This window comes from Arvicola amphibius, chromosome 18 (assembly GCF_903992535.2).
Source record: "Arvicola amphibius chromosome 18, mArvAmp1.2, whole genome shotgun sequence".
NCBI classification, from domain to species: domain Eukaryota; kingdom Metazoa; phylum Chordata; class Mammalia; order Rodentia; family Cricetidae; genus Arvicola; species Arvicola amphibius.
Window position 1 is genome coordinate 13,000,585 of NC_052064.1, and position 15,010 is coordinate 13,015,594.

A 15,010-nucleotide genomic window follows, 5' to 3' on the forward strand; every position below is an offset into this window, starting at 1 on the left:
TAGGATTCTGGATACTTTATTCTTTGAGAATTATAAACCACAAAACTGAACAGCAATGGGGAACAACTGTAAAGTCCTGAGAATATTCAACATTTAACCCTTTCAAAGTCACTAGCTCTAACAATTGGGTTTAAATGGAAGTGCATTCATTTTGTGAATACAAAATGAATTACAATATATCATATAGGTTTTGCTAGGATTTTTTCCTGTGTTAATGTAAATTTCTATTATACTTGAAACTTTTATCTATTCAAAGAGCTATTTTAGATCACTATTGAAATGTAGTGGTTTTCCCATGAAACCTAACAGACTTGTATCCCTGTGTTGGGTATAGAAGGCACTGACTTCTTGGACATTAGCATCTAGCCATGTGCTTCATATAACCTCTGGCAATTAGAAAATATTAAAGTGCTTGGAAAGTAGTCTACAATTACGTTCACAGGGGACAACTGCAGTCTATACATGTGTCAACAAAGATATTTTAAAATCAGAGTAGGGTTTGCATTGTAGAGGCTCATGTTAAACACTGCATAGTCCTATATTCACTGTCTGACTTTGCATTGCTGCTGCAACACAGGAAGCTTTAAGATGTTTCTACATTCTAAGGTAGAATAAATCTAGCGAGTACGACCCTACTACCACCACAGTTAACAAATCTCCTTCAAGTCAACATTTCTCCCATTCCAGCTACTCTCTGTACCGAGTTGATCTGTGTCTGTCTCTGAGTTTCTAAAGATGAGACGTATTCATCAGCTGGATCATGTCATGGAAAGCATTAAAAGTCATCTGAACTAGCTTTTCTGAATCAGTCTCCGGACATGACTTCCAGGCTGAACATGCCACCACAAACCTGCGAAATACAATACATGAATGGTTATGCCATAGCGTCTAAGTTGTGATGTTAGATGTTTCATCTGGCTGCTCACACAAAATAGGAATTCGTGATGATGTTAGGTATATGTAACCTGATACAGCTGAAGACAGAGTCACAGTTACACACACTTACACAATGCTATGGCCCACAAGCAACCTCTGGAACAGGAGATTATGTTTAAATACAACGAACCAATCAACTAAACAACTAGCAACCACCAACCAACCAACCACCACCAACCAACAACCCACCCACCCAACCAACAACTAACCATTCACCAAACAACCACCAACCAACCACCCTCCAAACCACCAACTATCCACCCACCTACCAACCAAGCAACCAAAGAAGCAAACAAAACCCCACAAAAACTTTAAAAGAACCTAGAAGTTGCAACCAGAATGGGCTATAGTGTGAGCTCATGTCATTCTTTGTATTAAAATCTGACCTGTATAGCACTTGACAAGCATTTTTTAAAGGAGAGAAAAAAATGACAGATAAGAAATAGAGAAAAGATATTTCTACAAAACCCAGAAAGGTCTTGTAAGACAAGTCTTGCCTTTTACCATGTCCTCCTAGATCCCCCAATGGTACAATTCTAGATCTGGAAAGTGAGAAAAATGGGGCTCTTGGGAGTTGGAATAAAAGGAGAGAAGCTAGCTTCTGCAAGACTCCCAGCAGAACATGTGCCTCCTACCCTTTGTAGACTAGCCTTGCAAAGCATTTAGGAAGTTTGTGGACAAAGCTCAAAGCCAGAAGAGCAGGGTAAAGAAGATTTTTGCCAACCATGCCTCCTTCACATCACTGAAAATGATGGCAAAGCACATCTTCAACATGGGCGTTAGCTCAAGCAAAATGAAAGCCTGCTCTTCCCTCTGTTCTAGTGATGGAACTGTTTTGGGCAATGTTAGAGAGCCTGAGGCCTCTTGTATGCTAGGAAGTTATGTTACTGTTCAATTATACCCTCACAGAAACTGGCTTTGTGTACTTTTTTTTTTTTTTTTTTTGGTTTTTCGAGACAGGGTTTCTCTGCAGCTTTAGAGCCTGTCCTGGAGCTAGCTCTTGTAGACCAGGCTGGTCTCGAACTCACAGAGATCCGCCTGCCTCTGCCTCCCGAGTGCTGGGATTAAAGGCGTGCGCCACCACCGCCCGGCTGGCTTTGTGTACTTTTAGCAAACATTAAAATACATAAGAGAATCCTGAAGTTGTGCCTTATTTTAGTATAATAATTCAAGGGTAGTATGAGTCATTTCCCAGTCATACTGTGAATAAAATTCTCAAATATTTAGTAATATCAAAATGTTCCTAAGACCCATGGGTCTGCCTGATGCCATTCTGCTCAGAAGGTGTCAGCCATCCACAGGCCAGTCTGGGTCCTCAAGGCCTGGCTGATGGAAAGACATCAAAACCCACCTGATGCCATTCACGTCAGGCTGGGGATAACCACCCACAGACCAGTCTCACGGCCTGGGTCCACCCCTTGCCCCAAGGTGGGAGCCATTATGATGAGCAAATGTGTGGTGGAGAAATGGGAGAGAAAGAGAAGCAGAATGAAGAGTAAAGATGGTGAGAGTAGGCTGGCGTGGCTGGTCTGGTTGCCACCCAAGGCCATGGTAACGTATGAACCCTGGGTGCTGCCACATGTCCACGATCCTACCACAGCTGGGGCGTGTGGCCCATGATGCCAACAAAGACCACACGGAAGCCCAGGGTCTGGGCGACAGCCTGTGGTCTTGTTGGAATGTGAGAACCACACTGCAGCTGGGACCATGCTAATCTGGGTGGCCTGCTGCCCTGGGGCCATGGTGTTGTATGGGCCTAAGCTGCTTCCAACAGCCATGTCTGGGTCAGTGGCCCTACAGCAGCCAGGGTCTGAGTTGACATCCAAGGCTCCTTCTGATCAGCCATCTGAGACCACATTGGTGTCTGAGGGCCAAGCTGCAGCTGGGGCCATACAGACCTGAGTGGCTTGTGTTGCTACCCACTTGGGCCATGGTGACATCTGGGCCAGAGCTGCAGAGGAGGCCATGTCTGGGTGCACAGCCCTACTGCAGTCAGGGTCTGGGGCGCTCTCCATGGCTTGTTACCACTGAAGGCCTTGCAGATGCCAGAGATCTGGGCTGCCACCCGGGGCCGTGTTGGTGTCTGAGAGTCATGTTGTCACTGGGGTCACACCGATCTGAGTGGCCTGTGCTGCAATGGGGCAACGGTGATATCTAGGCCTGGCTGCTGCTGAGAACCATGACTGGGTCTATGGTCCTGCTGCAGCTAGGGTCTGTGCTGCAGTCCAAGGCCCATCCATGGAACCACGAGTGATGAAAAGGGTGCCACACTGTGCCAACCCTGTCCTTTGCTAGCCCTGGAGGACTGGCCCTGCTCCTCGCTGGACACTGCAGCAAGAAAGCTGGCCCCAACCAACATAGACTAGATGGCCCTGATGGCACGGGCATTGCAGAGCTGGCCCCGCCCCTTGCCTGAGGGTGGCAGCCCCAGTGGCTTGGACTGACCAGTTCAGCTACCACCCAGGTCTACATCCTGGGCCTTGGCTTGGCCCACACTAACATCTACCCCATCTATAGCCTACTGGAGCTCATGAAGGAGCTGGTTATTGTCACATGCAGGGCAGCTGCAGAGGAGTTTTGGTGACAGTCCAGTGAGGATGGCATACCAGAAACCTGAGGCTCTGAACCAGACCAATGAATAAAGCTGACTGGACAAAAGGGTGTACCATGTGACACACTGCAGCTCCTATGAAGAGATGCTGGAAAGGCAGGAAAGATGGAGGAACGAAGAAGTTTTGTTTTTAATTTTTCTCTTTTTTAAATTTCTTTTTTTTGGGAGCACTGTAAGGGTAAGGGGCAGATATGAGGGACTGGGAGATGAGTGAAATTAAGGTACACAATGTAAAATTCCCAAAGAAGCAATAAAGAAATTATATTTAAAAGGAAAAATATTTCTAAGATTAACTATTTGTATTTAAGAATTTACTTTTTAAAAATTATATTCCTAAATTATAAACAGCCTTTTGTACTTAGACAACTCACAAAGAAGCATAAATGACAATAATGATGAAAAAGTCTCTCTATATAAGTAAAAATTTGAAGTTATATTACTTTTGTCAAACCTATAGTTGGAAATTATATGATGAAATGACAAAGGGCATATAATACTTATGCTAACTTGTAATGGTGGAAAAACAAGTTAGAAAAGTATTAACAAATTGTGGAAACTTATCTCATGGAAGATTGAAAATTATTCCTTAATACATGAGTAAGTCCTTCATAAAAAGGCTAAAGTATTCAATTTTAAAATATCTCAAAACATAGTAAATGGCAATGGGAACTGCCTCTGTATCTCAAGAAAAAGGAAACGTGGCAGAAGTAAGTGCACTTGCCTTGAGGATGGAGCTCATGGAACATTCAAGGACTAAGCTTAGTGTGGCTGGAGTAGGATGAACTAGTATGTGTGTCACGGAAGACAGCCACAAAGACAACCAAGAGCAGGACCACATACATGGTCTCAATGCAAGACTTTGGATTCTACTGTGAGTGAAATGGGAAGCCCTGCAAAGTTGTGAAGAATGACATGGCCTGAGTTTTTCCACCATGTGGGTTGCAGAGTCATAGTCTTAGAAGCATGAACCTTTAACCTTTAACCTCTGAGCCATCTTGCTATCCCTGATTCATATTCTTAGAAGGTCCACCAGAGCTACAGTGAACAGAATGGTTGATAGGGTAGGATGTGTAAGATAAAAAGGGTGGTGGATTAGGAGACGTCTCCACATTCTAGAAAGCGGTATCTTCTTGAAACATACAACCGATCACTCCTCATCTTTAACATCTGAGTTCTGTTATCGCTCTTCAGGGAGGGACCTGACCATGCTCTACAAAGCACTCCTCTCTACCAGTGAAGCAATCTGATGTGCTGGCAGGTCACTTCCTTCACAGTATTCACCATTAATTAACTAATCTATAAGTAGAAAATGAAGTCTTTAAGAAAGAGAATCTTATTTGTCTTTTGTCCTTCATACCCAAAACAAAGGGCATACTATTAGAGTCTACTAAATATTTCCTAAATGAGCAAATGGATATTCTCTCCAGGAACATTAAAAGTAGTTTTCTTTAAAAAAAATGAGATGAGCTACGTTATAGTGATATTTTATTTATGTCTTAATAAATAAAGCATGGCTAAAGAAGGGCAAAACTAAGCCGCTAGAGGTCAGGCAGTAGCAGCACACACCTTTAGTCCCAGGATTTGGGACACAGAGGCAGATGGATCTCAGTGAGTTTAAGGTCATACGTTTAATCCCAGTACTAAGGAGTCACACCTTTAATTCCAGCAATAGAGGAAATATAAAATGAGAGAGGCTTAGTCTGCTTAGTCTACAGTCACTCAGCCTTGGTAGAGGTAAGACTTCTCTAGTGGCTTGGCTGGTTTTCTTTTCTGGTTTTCGGGTTGAACCCCAATATCTGTCTTTGGGTTTTTATTATTTATGCTACATTTGGCACCCAATGTGGGGCTCGAATCCATGACCCTGAGATCAAGAGTCTCAGGCTCTACCGATTGAGCTAGCTGGGCCTGAACTCATGTCACTGGGTAGAACACAGAACCTAGTATTTATCAGGGAATATGTTAAAATGCTTATTCATGCTCAATTATTATTTTGGTCCTCAAATTCTTTTACGAAAAATATCAAGATCCATGTATACCTTGTTGCTTACATTTTAATTTGTATATTAATGCGCACAGACCATCCTATGGTGACATGCAGTTCAGGGTCTCAGAGGCCAGCAGTGACAAGTGACACTGTGTGTCTATACACAGACCATGCAAAAGGAAAGCAGGTAATAAAATTCTCTGAAGGGAGTGTATGAAACTGAATCACTAGAAATTGAAATACTAATGTTCTGTATACTATTACTGAATTGTCTGCATCCCGCCTGAAGTTCCCAAGCCTGATTTCAGTCTGCACATGCAGACCCACTCATATGAAAAGCCACATATATTTATAAATTTTGACTTGTCAAAATAATATCTTGCATAGGTCAGATATGTTTTTAAAATGTACAGGTTTCACAGATGATGATATGGTTACTATAATATCCTGAAATATCATTCTGCATAAAAGCCCCCAGAGAGTGATTTTAAAAGGATCTCAAAAGCAGAGTAGAGAAATATCGACACATGTTGAATACCCAGGTGGCAAAGTAGCTAGTCCTGTAGCAAATGGCAGGCAACACGAGTAAAATCATAGTGTAGACAAATACTAAAATCATAAATGCATCAGACTTCCTACTCTACCCGAATAATAAAGGGAGTGGGCTCACCTGTCATCTCTGATATGGTAGAAAAATCCGTATCCATTGTGTACCATGGGAACCACAACTCCCTGGATTCGCATGTAACCAACCAGACTTGTTGAGAGAACGAAATTCCCGCCTCCTCCACTGTGTGGCACAAAGGAAAGATCAGAGGTAGGTGCTGCGTTCCTTCTAACATCCAGAGAGAACCATATGATGTACACAATGGCCCACTGCCCAGGATACCTTCTGGAGAAAAGTGGGTCCTCAAACAGCTCTGGGACAGGGAGACCTTCCTCTTTCGCTATGAGCAAGAGACCTAGTAGGTGACGGTCAAACCCTGCAATGAAATCCCAAACGTGAAGTCAGACAAAAAGCTTCTGGTAAAAGAATTTTCAAACAGAACAATTCATCCTAAGTACCTTTTCCATTTGAACAATCTTTCATCATCTTATTATGCTTGGCAAAAGCTTGTAACATCTTTTGCTGCCGTTCAAGAAGCTGTGTCAAGAGCAAGAACAGTAATTTTCAATACAAATCAATAGATCAAATCAATAACAAATGGTATAACCCAAATAAATAGCAGCAAAAGAAGACCGATGTCGTCATGTTAGAATCTAGACGAAGGGGAAAGGAGTGCGGCTGTGATGATGCTCCCGTCCTTCCTTATTCTACTGCCCTTCTGTCCCCATACAGCCTTGTCTTTTTATTTTCTTCTTTTCTGAAATTGGAAAGAGCAGTGCTGAAAACTGCTTTGAGGCATTTGTAATAAACAAACAAAAGGTAGAATTTTAAAACTAAAAATGTAATTTCTATGAAAATAACATAATTATGTCTCTTCAAATTAAAACAGGCAAAATTTCAAGTTAATAGGGAAACACATTGTTGTCTAAATACTTAAAATGATTCAAAATAAAACACATGCAACCAGTTCTCATCCTAGTGACTTCAAGCAAAAACCAGATCTTCAGCTACATGACGAAAAGCCTTCTTCCAAAGGTCTTTGGAGAGTTCTACACTGACTAATGCTGGTCAAATGTAGACCAACCGTGCTGAAAAACTGCACTGAAGACATCTGGCTTAGAAAATCCCACAAGGGGTTCTTTTCAGATCTGCTGACTAGTGTTCCTGGCACACTTCAGTGGCAAATTAATACTTTGAAAACTTTAGGGAAAATGCCTTAAAGTGTTTTAATGATCTGGGGGCGGGGACAGAAGCAAGGAAGTCACCCCAAGGCCAATGCTGTGAGTTTCCTCTTTCCAGTACTCACACTGGTAGAGGGATCCTGCATGGACTGGCACCAGCTGACTGCCTCGACTGTACACGAGCGCACAGTCTCTGTTCGGCCGTGGTAGAAGTATCTTGTCATAGCTGTTTCATAGCAGCAACCAGGGCTAGAATCAGTGTTAAGAGTACCATGAGGAAATGTTCTGATATTAGTACAAATACAGTCACATACTAAGCAACTGTCAGCTCAGACTAGGCCTACAAATCATTCCAGAATTGAGACTTTCAACAGAGGCTGTTTTCAAAACCAAAGAGCAAAAACCAGTTTGTTAGCAGGCTGTTTTTAAAGGCTCGGCTGCTTTTATGTTATATGAGGTACACTTCATAGTCCGTGACAAGCATTCTCAAAGAAGCCACCAGTGGCCCACGCCTCTTGCTAGTCATGTTTTGGCACATTCTAAATGTGGGTTGGAGTCAGTGACTCCATTTAACGCAGAGACAATAGCAAAAGTCAAGGGCTTTTTTACAAAGAGAGTTCTTTTTACTTCCTTGCTCTGAAAAAAAGCCAATTACCACGGTGAGAACTGCCGTATGGGGTGGAGTAGGCAGTTAAAAACTGAACACGTTTCTCTAGACTGCACTTAGGGAGTAGCTGAGGCCTCTAGTAAATTTGTGAATGATCTCAGAATCAGACCCTCCCTCAGGAGAACTGGCAGATGAAATGCACCAGGTCCTGAAAATACTCTGACCACAAGAGCAGAGCCATGCACCAGCCACACTGTGCTGCACTACTCCCCTATGGGAGCTACGCTACAACCAACACCTGAGTGCTAATCAGAATGGTTCTCATAATTATTACGCAGAATACACACGGAGTGCTTGGCTGTTAAATGATGAGAACTGAGGAGTTCCCCAGAAAAACCAGCTGTTTCCCCAACGGATGAATGACACAGTTTTAGACACAAAGTGTTCTTATTTTGCTGAAGCAAAGTTAGTTACAGTTAATGAGGATCAAGTCAGTGAGAGTGGGAAGTCTGCACGATGAGGCCACTGGGACTTTCGTGGTGCAAAGCTAAGATGTCTTTTTAAAAAGAGAGGGAGGGGAAGTTGAGCCCCTGGGTTTTATTTTTTAAAAAGGCTGCTCAAGGCTTTGTAAATTTGTCAAGAAAACCAGGACTTAAAGGCCAAGATGTGGAGAGAAGATAAAATAGTTTGTTAGACAAGTTGACTAATGATGCTTCTTAAGATTCATGAACAGGCCGGGCGGTGGTGGTGCACGCCTTTAATCCCAGCACTCGGGAGGCAGAGGCAGACGGATCTCTGTGAGTTCGAGGCCAGCCTGGTCTACCAGAGCTAGTTCCAGGACAGGCTCCAAAGCCACAGAGAAACTCTGTCTCGAAAAACAAAACAAAACAAAAAAAAAAGATTCACGAACAGAAGGACTGGTGTGAATGAACAGGACATCACTGGTCAAGCACAGACACTGGACAGGGCTCTGGGCAGAATTACTAGCACTCAGGGCATGAGTCAGGAAGGCTCTGGCCAAGACCACAAAAACAGGCTCATCCACTCATCTCAATCGATATGGAAAAGCATTTGACAAAAGCGTTTACTCATTCACAATTAACACACAATAGACCAGGGACAGGCCAGTGGCTCAACATCACAGGGCTTCTGTGAAAACCCGGGTAACACAGGAAGAGAGAAGGTCTACTTCTCCACCTCCATCTGCATCACGGCCCCATGAGAAAGGAAGGAAAGCCCCACACCGAAAACCACTTGTTACAGATTGCTGACTTCATATTCAGAAGGCTTCCGCATATTCAGTGTCCTCCACTGTGCTGGGGGAACTTGATATCCACTGGGGAAGGCATGAAATTGGACCCGGTCTGATAATTTCAGATATTAACTTCCTTGGAAGAAGACACACCCAGAAAGTGGGGATGTTTCCAGATGACATTAACATTTGTATCAGTGAGCTATATGGATCAGAAAAAGTTGGCCTTCACCATGTGGGTAGACATCATCTAATCCTACTGAGAGCCTGAATAGAAAAAAAAAAAATCAGAGGACAGGAAAAAATCACCCCATGAGCTGGAGCATTCTCTTTTCCTCCCCTCAGACACTGGAACTTCCAGCCCTTGGGGCTCAAGGACTGGACCCTCAGACACCGGGGCTTCGGGTCCTTGGGGCTCAGGACTGGACCCTCCAACACTGGAGTTTTCGGTCCTTGGGTCTCGGAACTGGACCCTCAGACACTGGGGCTTCCAGTCCTTGGGGCTGAGGACTGGATTGGGGTGAAGACCATGTCATTTGATCCACTTCTCGGAATCTGGGCTCACACTGAATCACAGCACCAGAGTGAATCACGGGACTGTAGGTCACTGCCTCTGTATGCCAATTCCATTACAAGCTTCACCCTTTAAATACCCCCCAACCACATGGATATACACAAAACAGGTTGACTCTATGAAGAATTCAAACACAGACTCTTTCCTTACATGATAGATAAAATGATCTTAAACGGGCCAGAGATCTACAGTAAGAACTAGCAATCATAAATCTTAGAAGGAAATGGGAAAGTCTTTATTGCTTTAGATTTGGTTGATTTCACTGAAAAGCAACCAAAGAAAAAGAAAATATATTGGTTCTCATCTAATTGTAACTGTGGGGGTCAAAGGATACTGTGAAGAGAGAAAATGACATCCTATAGAATGGGAGCTAATGTTTGCAAGTCATTAGTGTGCACACAATTTCACATGGTAAAGCTTTCCTAGAGAACGGATCCTTCAAAAGTACCAAACACTGGTGACAAAGGATGGAAAACCTACACAACTGCCACAGCTAGATGCTGATAAACTGATGGGTCCCCAGAGAAAGAAAAGGTGAGAAAATCCACTGTGGAGTTAGAAGTCAAGACACGACAACAGAGAACAGTAGGTTTACCGTCCATGGAGCCTGTAATAGGCGAGCTGAAGCGCAAGCTGAATAAAGGTGTCAGGGTGCAGTGCCTCCTTCTTGGTGAGCCTTTTGCCGAAAGACGTGAAAGCATAACCTGTAACCTGCAGGTCAGACGCCTGGCAAAGACAAACAGGAGCAGTGAGAGGTCACCGGGCGGGTGAGTTCACAGAGGATCACATGATTATTTGCATTAATCACCAGACAAAGAATTAAAGGTATTAAGGTTATAATTTTAAAATGTTTTATGAAGTCATGCTTGGCTAATAGCTACATTTTCATATATGGCAGATAACAGAGAAAACATTACTAATCTAAAAGAAAAACTAAAACCTACCGCTTTGAGGTGCTGGGCTTTGGCTTGGTAGATGTCGTTTAGTATTTTCTCATCCACAGTGAAAACCAACTCCTCTGGAAGTGGTATATCCCGGACTTTTTCTGAACCCTGAAAATAGAGGGCTTTAAATATATCTTTGAAAATATGAGTGATGTGGGATTTCTATGCTATGAATATATTTTATTACCACTGGTTAATAAAAAGCTGCTTTGGCCTCTATCAGGGAAGAATAAAACCAGGCAAAAAACCCAAACAGAGATATAGAAAGTAGGCAAGATCAAAGAGACATCATGTAGTGTTGAAGGAGACAGATGCTGGATCCTTACCAGTAAGCCACAGCCTCATGCGGATACACAGATTATTAAAGTGGGTTAATTTATAACATAAGAGCTAGTGAGGACTATGCTAGAGTCATTGGCCAAACAGTGTTGCAATTACTATAGTTTCTGTGTGATTATCTGGGTCTGGGCGGCCGGGAACAGAGAGCATGGTGGACTTGCTCGGGCATACCTTCCATCTTCCCTCATTCTCCAAGATCCTCTCGTCAACATAGTGGGCAATGTTCACCATGACCATCGCATCAAAAGGAGCGTGCTAAAATGAAAATTCAAGATTGTGAGTAGTTTGTGTCAAATTAAAATCTGAGCTAGTATTTTTTACTTTCTTTACGTTTAATGGACAAGATACGCCCAACTTCCAGTACCTGACTTCCTAATGATGAAATAATACAATTCTTTCCTACACAATAAGAACTGTTTATTTTTCAAGACAAAGAAAAAAACAAACAAGCATTCAAAATTGTAAGCACATAGTAAAGCTTTTAGTTTTGGCTTTGTAACTGTAAACACAACCCAGAGAGGTTGCCAGGAGTTCGAGCAGGCACACCCTGTGTCATGTGAAAATATTCTGAAATTATAAAAACAGTGTAGTGTCAGGTGAGGACACCAGATGAGGGCAGTTGAAATGAGCATGAATATCTCTAGCTAAGAGAGGACCACTAAGTAAGCAGCAGAAAGCGGCGCTGCTGTGTACAGATCTACAAGGATGCCCAGATGTTGCGATGTTCAGCAATGGGGGGAAGATGGGCTGCATCACTCTTATTACCTATTTATCAACAATCCACCTACTTCAGGAATAACTGCTGCTTTACTCTTTTTAGGTGACCACCACATTCCTCTGTGTTAAATATAAGGGGACTGAATCTACCCATGAGGCCACGGCCAGGGTAACGAGAGGATGTGTGTTTCACATAAACCAATAATAACCAATGAGAACTATTTCAGGACCTTTTCTGGAGCCATTGGAACAACTTGGCTATTTCCACAGGAGTCAAACAGCTAAGAGAGCTGCAGTGACCCTAAAGCTGTAACTACAATGATCACATTGGGCTCCAACTGCTAAACTGAGGAAATGTCTTTATAATGGAAATATCTGGACACTATGGCTGCATTATTCACATTTAAGAATATAACTATACCAACATCTCTTAAACTAATTCCAGATTATATTTCATCAAATAAAACTGAGTGAAAGATCAATAAAACCATTGGCAAGATTAGGACCATAGCTCAGTGTAGACCATTGCCTAACATGCACACAAAACCCTCTGTTCAACCTCCACGCCCCTAACACAAAGCCCACTAGGCCTGAGGCTTGCTTGGGGTCTCTGTTTAGTTTCCTTTCCTTGGCTTACAGATTTCTCGAATGGAAGACAGAGCTGGCCAAGTCCATTGGAAAAGAAAAAGAAAAACAAGGGAAGCAGGTTTTTTTTTTTGTTTTTTTTTTTATATGAGTGGCAAACTACTAGCCATTTCTAGACATCCTACTGTGTCCAGAGAACCTTCCATTTAGGAAAACAGTCATGTAGTCTTTCCCTTAAACACAGAACATCTATACAATATCAAACAGTATCTTTCAACTTAGGGTGGTAATTTTAGCAAGAAAATAGGTTTTCAAATTTTTCACTGTTTTCTGAAAATACTTTTTCTTTTCCTTTTGAGATTATATTATCCCAGCATTTCCCCCTTCCAAACCCTCCACAGACCCCTCATGCTGTCTCTGAAATTCACAGCCTCTTTTCTCATGATGGCTGTTATGTGTATACATACATCCACAGGTATATACATACATATTTCTATATATAACCTGCTCAGCCTGTGTAATGTTACTTGTATGTTTCCAGGGATGACCACTGGGTACTGCACAATCGGCTGCTGTGCTCTTCCCGGGGAGCTATCTGATAACAGTGGGCTTTAAGATACTACACTGCAAAAAAATTACATTCAAAATCCTTTCTACAGCTCCAAACGGTTAGCCTACAGCAGAAGGAAGAACTTGACCTATGTTCTGCTTTCACTGACTAGTCAGACCTAAACACTACAATGGCGTAAAACTAAAAAGTATGACACAAGTATTCGTAGTTAACGTAAGAAAGGGTCCAGCGCCCTAGAAACAGCATACTCACATCGCAACAACAGCCAAACACTCCATTAGCGAAGGAAACCAAATTATAGGACTTGTCACCCCAGCGCTCTGCTGGGTCTCCAGCAAGAAGCATTTCCAAGACCTAAAACACATTTTATTTTTTCTAATTAAAAGTGTTTTGCCTAAGTCAAGTAGATTTAAGATTACATATTTCACTTTTTATATTTAAGTCAACTGAATTTAATAAAATGACAGTTCTGTTAAGATTCAGAGAAACCCTGTCTCAAAAAACAAAAGATTCAACAGATACAGATAATAATTCTGGGTCTGACTTTGGCTACTTTTTAAACCTCAAGTTATGAAAATCTATCCAGAAAATAGAATGCTAAAACATTATTCATTAATGTTCCCAGAGCATCCATATACTTCAAAGCAGAAGCATTTCCAAACTTAGGTAGTTTAGGAAACCTAGTAAGTTCAGAGTATCATGTCTTAACAATTCACATGACACTGAGACCATTTCTTTCCAAACTGTAGATTCTGGCACTAATGAGTCATGAAACAATTGCAGCAGCATAAATAATATTCCTTACAAACAATACAACAGAACAGAAATAATAGAGTACATGACAGATAGTGTGACACTTCAATTACGTGTGTGTGTGCAGAGAGGTGTGTGTGTGTGTGCCTGTATGTGCATTTAATTATAGTGGGCTACAATCTCTGTTTCCAAGTACAGACTATGGTTCGAACAATACTGAATTATTCCTTAAATGGTACTTCAGCAATTTCCTCTTGTCTGAAATAAAAATTGGTTTCTTACTACAAGATTTTAAATCCTGGATTAGTTCCCCTATAATTTATACAGATGAATATATTATGAAATAACAAATTCTTTCCAAAGGCTTTCTAAATTGACTATGCTTCCTAGAAGGTAAAGGCATTATCCAGGGTTGGGAAATAAAAAATATAAGCAAGCCACATTTATCCATAAACTCACTTAAACAGTCTGGTCAATAAAACTGAATGATATAATCAGTTGCTTGCAAGGGTGATATAATTCTGATTGTGTGGTACACACAATTCCTAATTGGTGTGGTACACTGGTGTGGGTTACAGGTAGAGTCATACATCACCTTTGGAAGGAGACGTTAATTTGCCTCAGTGTTCTATGCAAATATTCTTTGTATGCGATTGATGACAAGATTAGAAAACACTAACATGCATGCAAATAGCCACACTTCTTTAAACAAGGTTCAAAATACATCTAAACAGACTTAAACATCAAGTATTTACAGTGCTCACTATGCATGAGATCTGATTTAGTACACGATGTAGTTCATACCTGAGAAAAATTTTAAGACCCCAATTAAAAAAAAATCTCATGTTTAACAGATAATAAGAATCCTCCAGAAAACTGCGTAGAAAGATAACAGAGAAAACTGCGTAGAAAGTTACCTGAGAAAAGTCTTCTGGGGTTACATTTGGACTAGTGTCTTCCATGGAATACACGAATAAACTGGTTTGAATTTTTTCTAATAAAGTCAAGTTTTCTGAGTCAAGACCAATCAGATATTCTCTTGCCTAAAGGGCAGGGAGATGAATGGATATTCAATTTAAATACAACACATCCAGAAAGTATCAAGAGTTTGTTAGAGAAAGTCTATTAAGAACAGCACAAGATTGCAGTTAACCCAGAGACTCACAGCTGCACAGTGTTTAGAGGGTGAGAGACTTTGGGGCACTCAGCCCTGAGTAGGATGTCGCTGTCACCCCCACTTGAGGCTCAGGGGTTTATGCAGAAGGGGGTGGTGGTGGGAGGACTCGAAGAGCTAGCGGTGGTGGACAGTTTGAAGGAAGCAGCGTGTTCCAGACACAGCAGGGCAGATG

General features: G+C 41.9%; 1 protein-coding gene across 3 annotated transcripts in view; it reads right to left on the reverse strand.

Moving 5' to 3' along the window:
• Nucleotides 1-15,010, reverse strand: part of Crot (carnitine O-octanoyltransferase) — a 35,360-nt gene continuing 20,350 nt past the window's right edge. For all 3 annotated transcript variants that reach the window (XM_038315170.2, XM_038315171.2, XM_038315172.2), the window contains 10 exons: nucleotides 14,579-14,704; nucleotides 13,161-13,262; nucleotides 11,207-11,290; nucleotides 10,697-10,804; nucleotides 10,348-10,478; nucleotides 7,445-7,568; nucleotides 6,597-6,675; nucleotides 6,421-6,514; nucleotides 6,202-6,321; nucleotides 1-850 (listed from right to left, as the gene is read on the reverse strand). In XM_038315170.2, coding sequence (XP_038171098.1) covers nucleotides 730-850; nucleotides 6,202-6,321; nucleotides 6,421-6,514; nucleotides 6,597-6,675; nucleotides 7,445-7,568; nucleotides 10,348-10,478; nucleotides 10,697-10,804; nucleotides 11,207-11,290; nucleotides 13,161-13,262; nucleotides 14,579-14,704 — 1,089 coding nt within the window. In that variant the 3' untranslated portion in view covers nucleotides 1-729. The remainder of the gene's footprint in view (nucleotides 851-6,201; nucleotides 6,322-6,420; nucleotides 6,515-6,596; nucleotides 6,676-7,444; nucleotides 7,569-10,347; nucleotides 10,479-10,696; nucleotides 10,805-11,206; nucleotides 11,291-13,160; nucleotides 13,263-14,578; nucleotides 14,705-15,010) is intronic.